Raw genomic sequence first — 12,767 nt, forward strand, 5'->3', positions numbered from 1 at the left:
ACATTTAATATTTACTGGATTTTTCGTCATTTAGAATCCTTTATGGGTCCAACATTAGGAAATTCAAGAAAATTAACACTTGACAGTCGATGCTGAACTTTTAGCAAATGTTAACCTTACTACTTTGTAGCTCGACCATGAAGGTATAACAATCACGAATGTGTTGAAAAGTTAACAGCTTTTTTTTATTGAAAAATCTCATCAAAAAGCAACACTTGACCAAAGGTACAGCATGAAAAAGTTGCGAGACGAAAACTAAAAGACAGGACACAAGGGAAAGTGTTTGAATACTGATTTTTTCTGTTTTATCTCAGAGTAAAAATTCAAGGAATTGATACTATTAACAATTTTCTTATAATTTCTTTATACTTAATTAAATTTTAAATAGTTCTATGAAAGCTTTTCCAGGGATTTTTTTTTAAAATAAAAGACATTAAAATAAAAGCTCTGTTATGTAATAGCCCCTTAAAGTATTTTTGGTGCTTTACCCTCATCAAGAAGTCATCGTACCCAACATGAATGCTAAAATGAAGTTTGTTTACATTGTTAAATGCTCTCACATAGAGAGCTTTTTACGTACAGAGGGGTCAATAAGCTTATTGCAAGTGTAAGGGAAATGGGAAAATTCTCTGATGAGCAAAATTGGATTGGCGAGTATGAAATTTGCAAAAACTAACCCAAAGTTCCCATTCTTTCCATTTCTTGAATGTTAAACTGACACAATTGCTGGGAAAATGGTAGAATAGAGTTGCACAATTTATAGAATTTATGCTATTTGTGTTTGGCAGAAAAGATGTTCTCAAATGGGTGTAAATTCTGGTGAATGTATTCAACAACAGAGGATGAAGAAAGGGGTTTGAGGGGAATCAACCACAAATAGAACGGAAATAGATTTAAAAGTTTAAAAAGTTGTGAGATGTATTCAGGTTTGTGGCAAAATCCTCATCTCAACCCATGAAAGTGCAATACATTATTGTCTGTCAGACTCTGGACAGGATTCTTGCAAGTGAAATTGGAGTAGTTTGAGGAAACAGGCAATTACCTGAGAAAAATGTTGAACTACAAATCACAAATCCCTTCTTAAAGTCATTGTTAATTGAAGTGAAAGACCAATAAATAAAAGTCATGCTATACCCAAAGAAAAGAACTTAGTACATTTTGTACTTTGAGAAAATGCAAGAAAAAGAAAGAAATTTTCCTCTGGCATCTCTGTCACAAAGAAACATTAAAGTTTACTTTTGAAGTGCCAAGCGAAAAAGAGTGTATATGCAGACAGGTGAGTCAAAAGAATAAGGAAACATGCGAGAGATGGAGAAATGCAATTTCTCAAGTCACAAAGAAGACTTTTCCTCAAGAAGAATTCAAAAGCTATGTGTTGTATCTATATATGGAGTGTGAGTAAAAGTTTCTGAATCACTTTATACAATAAACCTTTTCCTTGCGTACACAAACTTTGCATAGATATATGAGCAACATATTTAATTTCGGTTACCAACTACTTTAAGAACGAGAAAAAAGAACTTTTCTACCTCAAAATTTGATATAGGAAAAGGCTTATCGAGAATTCGCTATAAAGATGCTTTCAGAAACCTTTTGAAAATTTGAGAGGCGAATGGGGCAGTTTTACACAAGAATTTCTAATTGAACTTTGCAAAAGTTCAACAAATATTTACTTAAAAGTTGAGACTTAATAATGATAGTAACACTGAAGGTTTGCATACCTGGCGTAATTCCACATAAAAATTAGAACGCTTTTCATTTATTTGAATTTTTAGACACTCTTTGTATATAGCCCGTGTGGTTAGAGTACACACTAAAAAAAATATTTATTTCAGCCAAATACATAATCTGAAAATGTGTAATTTAAATTTTGTGTAATTGTTAAACTGTGTAATCAAATGCGAATGATTAAATAGTTGTGTACATTTTCATACATATTTTGTGTAAAATTACACAGTTTTCAGACAAAATGTGTACAAATTACACAAATGTGTATCAGTACACACTATTACATATTTATGTAAAATTTATAAATAAAATCATGGTAAAGTAGTCAAAAACTTTTTGTTGTGTACCCATCGGATATGTACCAGGTGGTGGATAGGGAGAAACTCCACAGTAAAAAATTTTTGGCTGTTTTACCATGATTTTCGTTGTAAATTTTACATTAAACGTGTAATTGTGTGTACTGGTACACATTCATGTAATTTCTACACATTTTGCCTGAAAACTGTGTAATGTTACACGAAATCTGTAACAAAATGTACAACAGCTGTGTAATTATTCGCTAATAATTCGTGAAATTTGATACCATGAGACGTAAAAAAACACTTCCGTTACAGTATTCTCTCTATTTTCGCACTAGTAACTGAACATTACTTAAAAAGTACAATATTTCATCATTTAATTGATTACACAGTTTACGATTACATGAAATTTAAATTACGCATTTTCAGATTACTCCTTCTGTTCAAATACATAATTTGAGTAACTTTACAAGAATAATCGTGGTAAAAAAGCAAACCAACGATTATCATTGTAATTTTTTTTTACTGTGTGTAGTTGGTTCTAGAGCTGCTAATAGTTTGTTTGGAAATAGCTAAGCACGTATTGGCATTTTTCCATCTACGATAAGTCCTTAGTGAATACTGAACAGCGGGTCACCCTAAGACCCGTGTCTCCCGGTTAAGGAGGCCTGTGACCAGAGGTTTACGTCCTATTTCACATCATTCTCCTTGCAAAAAAAAGACACAACAAATACCCTCGGATGACGAACTGATTGCACCGGAAACGACTTACGCGAGGCAATGAACAAACGTTGCTCCAACCGTTAGTCCTGGGTCGGAGGATACCAGAATAACGGAAAAGGCTCTGGAGTGACATCAAGTTTAGTAAGCCTACCACGACGACAACAGCACTTCAAAATGGCTACATTAGCACGAATGCTACAGGCCCCACACCAGAACATGCTGGAGTACCCTTCATTGCTAGCCTCCCGGACATTGAGTCCCATTACCCATTCGAAGAAGGCCACGAATGCAGCGCTCTCCTCGCTTCGCAGTGGAGCTGGTACGATTGTGCTTTCGGAATAAGTCGTCGAGCAGTAACAACTCCACCTAGCGGAACTATAGCGATATCGTAACTTGAAGTTAGCCATCGTTATAGCACCCCTCAAAGTTACCATCCCAGCTGAACTGTGATTGATACCGTTGGCTTAGAAGAGTCTTCGTCAGGACTAGCTTTCTCCCTCCAACTCCTCCAAGCTCAACAGTCCTATTACAACATGAAATGAAAGATTCCCCAGAAAAGCTATGCAACCATTGTGAGGAGACCACAACCATAGAGCAAACCTAGGACAAGATGGCTGAATCAAATTCAGGATATTGCCTTGGAACACCTTAGGATAGAACCCGAACATCTTTCTGAAGTGACGGGGGACTGACAGGCGTGGACTGTTAACCGTTATGTCACAGGCCCGCCACAAAAAAAATTATGGTTTTAAAATGTTGATAATGATGATATGTAGAGCTTTATATTACCAGCACAAAAATCGAATTCCAGCAGAGAGAAAACTCAGAAAACTACCATGACAGAAACCATGAGGCGAAAATCTATAGACGGAAGTAGCGGACAATGTCCTTAGGGGGAAGTGGGGCACCTCTTTGAAATTGGGATTTTTCACCTACTTTTAAATAAAATTGAGCCTTATCGTGATATAATTTAGCTGCACAAACAGACTGATAAGCTAAATTACATTACAATATGGCTCAATTTTATTTAAAAGTAGGTGAAAATCTAAAATTCCAAAGGTACCCCACTTTCAAAGGTGCCCCACTTCCCCTAACCAACAAAATTATTTTTTTCTGTATGTAGGACGTTAACGATATTTAAATAAGTGACTACAAACAAATATGAATTATTTGATCGTATTTAATCAAAAGATCCAGTGCAGATGATTAAACTAGATTACACCAAAATACCCATTATCAACTTTTTCCACGGTGTAATTTTTGTTGAATACAGGGAGTTCCGCTTTCAAAGAAATGCCCAGGACGGAAACAACACCGTGAATTCACTCCAGTGACATAGAAAAATTGCATACCCACAGGAGATATCTTGTAATAAGTTACTAAAACGCCGTGATGTATGCAAATCATTTTCGATACCAATTTTCGGCCTATTTTCAGCATAAGCGATTCATAAGATATGCATTTTAAATTTAACGCGTGACAAATATTTGCATCCATTTAGGGGAATATCAAATATGATTTTATAAATCGACTTGTCAGAATATAAGTCGAATAAAGTCGATTTTTTCCAAAATTTGCAAAATTTCGGCATCCTCTACCTTCCCTGTGAATATTATACCGGAAAGTTATAGTGGTTTCAAACTTTAAAAATCCTATGCTCAGTGGTGTAAAATCTCAGCTCGAAATCGCTTTCTTGTTAAGTTGATCAATCCGTTCAGTTGCTTTCAATCCCTTTTCATTTAAGCCGGAACTCCTTGTAGTTCTTACAAATTGATAGCAATTTTCGTCTTTTTTAATGGTGAATTTTGAAGTAAATCTCTTCCAATAAATCATGTCAAAAAATTTCAAAATTGCTCCATTTTGAGAACATGAAAGTTAGTACCATAGGTACTAACTTTCGAGTTCCTAGGTTCTTTTTATTCATGTATCCCTTCCGCAGTATTATTCCAAGGTTTAAAACGTATATCACAAAATCTGTTGCAGGAATCACAAGAAAAACATTAACAACTTTAAAACTTTAAACTGCCCCACCTTTTCCTGCCATCCTTAGCCCATTTCATTCAATTGCATCAATATTATGCTCTTCTTACGACACTTTCTACGATGAAGTTATGTGGGCCAGGATCTTCATCAAAAGTTCCCCGTAATACCTACTCGAAAAGTTTCGACTGACGTAGCTTTGAGAGGAGAACAAGGAGGATACGTGTGACAGGTATACCAAATGAGAGAAGAATGATAAGCTGCTTGTATGCAAGGTTAGATAGATGACAGTTTCCTATTGCTTCAATTGCAAACTTTCACCCTCATCCCCCCATTACATAACACCTCATCCGTTCACCTCGAATTATGATAGATGAGCGCATCATTCTGCCACTGTTAAAATCTCACAGCCATCTCTCATACATTCAGGTGAGACGATGACAAATATTTCCATCATCATTGAAATCCTCCGTCAGTGCAGGCGACACTCTGGAAGTGCAGGAGAATGGGACAAAAGGACACAATGATGAAAAAATATCCCACTCCACTTCTATTGGTACAGGAGAATTTGTGGGTGGTGAATTGAATACAATTGACACAGTTTTCACACGGGAATTTTCACGTGAAAAAACATTCTTCCACTTGTATTTTTGATGAGTAACAAAACACTGAGAGGAATTTATAATTGTTTGAATGGTCTGCATCAAAGAGAACTTCTTCTCAATTTTCAAAGCGAGCCCTTGGACAAATACCAAATTTACTCAATTATTGCTAAATTCACTCTGTATGAAAACATTGACAATTTATACGGAAATGTTAGCTGGCACTTTTGTTTTAATGAAATATCATCAATCCCCTATCAAATTGTATATATGACAAATTACCATACTTGATTAAGTCCAAAACATAGTTTATCAATGTCACATTTAAAACCTTAATTAATTTGGATTCTATAAGTATATGCACCTGACGCTAGATATACGGGTACATTATGTATGAATGAACCTAAATTTTCTTATTAAAGTTCCTATAAATTTCTTTCTTTCTAATGTTTGGACTTGTTCACAGATGAAAGCATGGAAACTAATACCCTAGACACACTTACGACTTAAGCCGAGAGACGACTTAGTGGAAAATTATGGAAATGTAGTTTAATCATTATTTCGAATATAATCACGCTGAGCCGTCTCTCGGCTAATCTTCAAGTCTGTCGAGACCCTTAGCCGAAACTCTGTAATGGGTATCGTTTTACTCTCATTTATTAATTTTATAAGTCTACGTCTACGTGCATTTCCTCTACTTTCTATCTCAAAAGGTCCTGGTCAAAATCCCGAAAGCCAAAATCGGAATTCGAAAATTCGAAGCCAATATTTCGGATTTTCGTTTTTCAAAATTTCAGCTTTTCGGGATTTCGGTTTTCGGGATTTCGGCGTTCGGGATTATCGTCAGTACCGCTCTAAAACTATATGGCAATAATCTATTTATATAAAAATTATAAAAATAAGCAAACAAAATAAATAAGAACTGTTGTATTGTATGATCATAAAAACTTCACGTTCGCTCCTAAAGAACTCCACATTATAAACAGCAAACAGAACTAGGGGAAAGCGCACTACCTTCGAACGACTCAAGCTTTGAACAACTCAATTTCTTCTTTGTGTTTCTAATGGATTTCATCCATGGCTCTTTTCCGGAAATTTGAGGCATTGGACTAGCTATTAAAATATAATATTATTACGAGTTTAAATTCATTAAAAACGTATTGAAAGGAATGAGATGTTCAAAGCTTAAGTCGTCTGAAGGTAGCGTGCTTTCCCATAGGTCGGCTTCAGACCTAAAAGCCCAGTTCCCTATAATCTCTAAATTCTAAAAAGCAACCAATTTTATTGCTTTTTCAAAATTTAATGGATTATTTGCCCGTGTTGCCCAATCTTAAGTTATAATTTTCCAATAAATCTTGATTGATAAAAAATTAAAGAAGTTAAGCCATATGGCTAAACCTTAGGTCTGAAACCTGTAATACTGAATTTTGTTAATCAGTATCACGAATTGTTCCTACAAATTTGCCTGATATGTTATATTTAAGTTAAACCGTATGGCTAATATGAGTTTCAGGCTAAAGATTCAGGATATTTAGCCTAGTTTTTAGAAGGTATCAAAATCTTATATTAAAATCAAAGGTACATAGAATCCTACGGTAGCAGCCAAAAAGCCGAATAGTAAAAATCCTGAAAGGGTCGAATTCACAAGAGTGGATAATTTTCCAAAATCCAAAAAAAATGCAGCAAATGCAGGTGCAATCGCGGGATTCTTACCGGCATTCTTACCGATTCGGAATTTTAGCCATTAAAGCTTACGGAATTCTGACCGGGACCCAGAGTTCAAACTCGAAACATTCGAAAATATCTTGTATGACAGGGGAAAGTGGGGCACCCTTGAGTAAATTGGGCAGCTTTGGAATAGGGCTTTTTCTCTTATTTTTAAATGGAACTGAACCTTATAAAAATGTAATTTAGCTTCACAATTGGTTTGTGAAGCTAAATTATTTCATCGTTAGGTTCATTTCCATCTAAAAATAAGAGAAAAAACATTTGTAAAGGTACCTCAATTCAAAGGTACCCCTACTGATCCATATGGTTTAATCAGGGGAATTGGCCTGATTTTATCTCTTAAAATGTGGATATTCTTGGTGTAAATTTTTTCTGCTTTTGTACGCCTTTGCGTTTTTGAGTAAGTGTGGGTCTTCTGTAATATTTTATAAACTAAGCAATTTCTCCTAGTTTTGAAAAGTATCGGCCAAAAGTTTCTCGACTAAGCAATGTTCGAAAAATCTGATGGAAAAAATGATAGATGCATCCAGACAATATCTCTGAAAGATTTGCCTTTTTTACATTTTTTTAACTATCCATTTTAACCTAACCTTTTTCAAATTTGTCAAGAAAGTTTTGGCATATGAAAAATAATCAACTTTTGGGAAATGATCATTTTTGATATGAAAAAAATTAATTAATTTTTTAAAACACATAACTAACTTCTATATGGATTACAGGCAACTCATTTGCAAAAAGAAAAATTTGAAAAAGTTTTTTTTCTATCATTTTTTTAAATCGGATTTCTCGAACATAGCTTTGTCAAGGAACTTTTGGCCGATACTGTATGGGTGCGATGATTCATTACAAAGGTTGGGATCATACGAAGTATGGGTACTTTCCCCTATACAATATTAATTTGGGTTTAATTTTCTATCTCGTATTGTTACTAATTCACCGCACAATAATAAATATTTGACATTGAAATCAAAATTTTGTTGGCACGATGGAAGCATATGAAAAACCAAATGAAAAAACATGGAAAATATCATGTTTCTGGAGTGAGCATTAGATCTTAAAATCGTGTAAACCTCGGGTTATAAAGACTTCTTAAGGTACGGAGGAATAAACCTCTAAGAGTAAAATGTATATCATAGAACAACGTATTTGAAAATTTTGTTAATACTTAATAAAAAGACCATCACATTGTTACTAGATAAATTCAGCTTTTTCAACCCACATAAAAAAAGTAGCATAGCTTATCGGAATTTGCTTAAGATTTAAGTTTCTCTACAAAGTTGAATAAAGTCAATAAAGAAGGAAAAAGTTCACTGAATCTGTGACAATAAAAGTTTAGTATAAATATTCTCGGTTAAAGAATGCAATTTCAACAGGACACTAAAATTTGTAAGAACCACAAAACTTTGCTGGCTAGTTTAAAGAAGTATAAAAATAGCTTTGCAAAAACCATATATTGTCCAACTTTAATGATTTTCTGAAATGGTTGAGATCGTTATACGTCATTTCAAACACTTTTATTGCTAATCCTTTGCGAATATTAATTTTAATATCGTACTTTTTATGAGGTCCCTGTGCACTTCACCCATGTCTTTATGTTTTTTATGGCACTTTGAAAGCTTTTGCAGTAAAATAGATGGATTGGCACTATATCTAACTTTTGAAAGTTTGCCATAAAAAAATAGGAATGATGGAAAAAAATAACCATGAGCAAAAGAGTCTCTTCTGCGGTTGACTTGTGCATGGGACTAATGGAAATGGTATTACATAGCCGAGGGTAAAATAGAGGAGTAGATTTGGGGTATTTTTATGGTGAAGTGGATTCAAAGGGAATTGCATTGAGTGAAACATGGATATGTATTACATGGACAGGAGAAAAAAAAAACAAGACATATTCTGTGTAGAGAACCAACATGGGGTTATGTATCTAAAGAGGCACAAAACATCAACAAAATCCTCTTCTGGTATTTTGAGAGGGTGGAACATTAATCAGATGGATCCATGGGGAGAGTCTGGGATGGAGGGGTCAAGGTGAAATGGATCAAATTTTTACCTAAAATATCCGATTGTGTGAGTGTGTGAATTGTAGGGACCCAGTTCCACTCGTGCCTGGATCCCACCCAGCATGATGGAGTGAGCCGGCTCCATAATGTAGCGCCCCATCAGTACGTTGTGTCTCGCCTCCTCGTAGAGTAACTCGAGAATCCTGGGATCTCTGTGTGTGATGATAAATAAATCGACCAAGTGAATATTTATCTGCTATGTCATTTGCTACGGATGTGTTTTATTTATCCGAATGCGTGCAATTTTTCAGGCGTTCCACCTATTTATCATCAACCATCAACTGGCCTAGGGCCACTTCACGTACCACGATTAAATACATTTTGTCCCCTTACTTTTATTTCTGACCAAAAACTTAAGGAAAGGAGACACGAGCATAACAACATGCAATGTACAGACTGAGCCAATGAAAGTGCAGACAGAGCTTCTCTTATAAGCTTTATAAGTTCTTCTCCAAAGCATGAAGGCATTATCAGCTTCAGAGCAGAAATGATGTCAACAAGACAATTTTTTATGAATAATAATTCCCAAAGCTCTATGTAAAGGAGAAAAATATTTTTTATCATTTTTTTCTCTCATTTTAACCTCATCCTTCATAGTATATATTTTATTTGAAAAAAATAGTGTAAGTTATGTTATAACTAACATTAAAATATTAAATCGGATTTAGCACGAATTTTTGTTTACAAAAAATGTTATCAGGATTTAGCAAATTTTACTAGACAATGTAAATTTTAATTCGATATAAGAAACGGAGACAGCCAAAATCCCTAACGCCAAAATCCCGAACGCCAAAATCCCGAAAGCCAAAATCCCAAAAGCCAAAATCCTGAAAGCCATAATACCGATTTCTTAAAAAGTGTCATAGGGACTCCCAGGATTGCACCCACGTTTGCTGGAGGCAAAGGGAAATTTTCCGTTCTTGGGAAATTATTCTACACATTATTCTCCATATAGTTATATACAGCCCCAAAATGTATTAGTTATGTACAAGAACATGAATTAAATAAATAAATAAATAAATAAGATTTCAACCATTTCAGGATTTTGGCATTCGGAATTTTGGCCTTTTCGGGATTTTGGCAGCCTCCGGTAGGAACTCGATATTTAACCATTAGAGCTCATCTCATTGCATATAACCTCAAATAACGAAGCATAATTGGGAAAATGTAAATATAAATTCGATTAAAAATATGTGGTTATATAGGGTAGACGCTGGTATTACCAAAACGCTCCTAATATCGATCAAGCGATGCTTGTAATATCGACTTCTCTTCCAATTGATGGATAAAAAAATAATTTTTCTACATGAACTTTAATTATTATATGATTGGTTAATTATTTTATGTTTCAGGATGTCAAATAAAAAAATCACAATTTTTCCGGTGATATTTGCGCAAGAAAAGTGGTTTTTAAAAATGTGTTCACAAAATCACAATAGTAGCCATTCCAAAAATTCATTTTGTTGCCATTTGTCTTAAGCAAATACAGTCAGTTTTGTCAGTTAATTGAACAGTTTGTGCGCTTCTTATCGATACAATTGGTATAGATATTGGAAACCAATTAAGGATTGAAGCTTATGTATGAAGATTTCATAGATTTGAGCGTAATAAGAGATTTTCCGCGATCGATAATCTCAAATTCTGATGTATGGAATATCGATCAATATTTTCTTCAGCGAAAACATGGCAAAAACATCAAAAAAACGCCTTCAATACCGAGATGATGAAATGGCAAAAGCCCTTGAGGATGCCAGGAATGGACTTAGCATTAGAGAGGCAGCTCGGATATACAATGTGCCGTATGCAACACGTATGGGAAATTGAAGGGAACCAGTTCGGATGAAAGACGTATCGGCGCTACTTCAGTCCTTTCAATAGGACACAAGGAATCGTTGGAAGCTTGGATCCTTTCACGAGCTAATGTGGGTCACCCAATTGCTAAGGATCAACTTCTCGATAGTGTGGGCATGTAGTGCAGGAAGTTGAAAATTCCAAATAATTTTATGGTGTATTAAATAATTTTAATTGTTTCCTTTGGAAATTAAAGCTAAGTCATTGAATTTTTTTTATTTTATCGGAAAATATAAAATACATCTTCACATTCCCTGATGGTACGTGTAAAACCCATTTTTTCCTTAATCGATATTACAAGCATCGACTGATCGATAATCCATCAGCTGATCGATATTACATGCAAATGCACTTCGAAAAGTTTTTCGTGTTTTCCACTCCAAGATAAATATATCAAGAATGTGAGTGGTCGATCTTGTAGAGGACATCTGCAAGATTAAATATAACAAGTTTTCACTTAAAAATTACGAATATATGGTTTTTTGCCTGTTAAACTTGATCATTTCCTTAACTGATCGATAATACCCCCGTCTACCCTATTAATCTCATAATTGAAGGAACTACGATTTACATTTTCAAGGATCTGACTGAGGTCCTGACTGAAAAAATGTTGTAAATTTTGTATGAAAAAATGCCTCCGAAAGGCCAGCCTATTGTCAATCACGGTGATGACTGAGTTCATTATCAGTGGTAGCGCGTCGTGATCTTCAAGCAATACGACATATTGATGCACTTAAGAATAAAAAAAGTCATTTTTTAAACACATTAAACCGGTTATGCTCTTACTTATCAGACTGAATTTAATTTATAAATATTTGTAGTGCAATTGTTTTCATGTTATCAAAATATTTTATTAGGCTATGAAATTACGAATTATCGGTTTATTATTATTCGTGTCGAGACTTAAAATTAAACATTTCTTGCGCAGAAATGGGCCAAGTCAATGGGAAGCGGACTTGTCAATATCAAATTCCCTGCTTCACATGAGGCAGGGGATAACGGACAAAAATACGAGTGAAGGGGTGGTTTGGATTACCCCACAATCACACAGAATTGGGAGATAGTTCATTACCGTCTGTTTTCTCTCGAGCGCGCTACCTCGATTCTCAAACGATTAAAAAAGACCAGGAGAAAGGCCTTCCCTTAATTGGACAAAATCTAATGGAAAGGTTTCCTTCCACAGATTTGTCAACCGATTTGACCGATTTGTGAACCGATTTGCAAGACTTCAGCCTTGCTCTCGTTTTTTTCTGATCATGGAGAAGATGCTTTTGTTTATAAAGAACCTTATGCCGAAAATAGACACAGGCTACAGAACGTTACGGAAAATCATAACACAAGAGCAGACGTACGCAACAGTTTTGACAAATTATCGGTGAATGCGCTAGAGAAAATTTGAAGTGCATTGCAGGGCACATAAATAAAGTTGTATCTGGCAACACTGTATCTAGTTTGGAATATTATCGTACAAGGACTAAGACTGATAGCCTTTTAGCTTAGAGATAGTTTTTAAAAATATTAATTACGCTTCTCGGCGGTAAGGAAATGGGCGGACGAAAACCGGAAATGTGTCCGAAAGCGTAAGCAAATATGGATAAACGGCAATTGAGGCATTGTATTTTGATTAGACAGAATTCATTTACTGTGAGCAGCTTTAATTGCGATGAACACTAAATTCTAAAAGGTACATCGAACACATAGAATATTTAAACAAGGACATTATTTATTCATTTATTCGAATATTCTTCAGTTTCGAAACATTTCAAAAATCTCAAGAGTGACTTTCAAAATGAAAA

At 34.8% G+C, this 12,767-nt stretch overlaps 1 protein-coding gene across 1 annotated transcript in view; it reads right to left on the reverse strand.

Annotated features, from left to right (window-relative positions):
- The window catches only part of LOC129800088 (FERM domain-containing protein 8), a 166,415-nt gene that overhangs the window by 18,323 nt on the left and 135,325 nt on the right, over positions 1–12,767 (reverse strand). The window contains exon 6 of the mRNA XM_055844463.1: positions 9,111–9,272. Coding sequence (XP_055700438.1) covers positions 9,111–9,272 — 162 coding nt within the window. The remainder of the gene's footprint in view (positions 1–9,110; positions 9,273–12,767) is intronic.

This window comes from Phlebotomus papatasi, chromosome 1 (genome assembly GCF_024763615.1).
Source record: "Phlebotomus papatasi isolate M1 chromosome 1, Ppap_2.1, whole genome shotgun sequence".
In the NCBI taxonomy this organism is placed as follows: Eukaryota; Metazoa; Arthropoda; class Insecta; order Diptera; family Psychodidae; genus Phlebotomus; species Phlebotomus papatasi.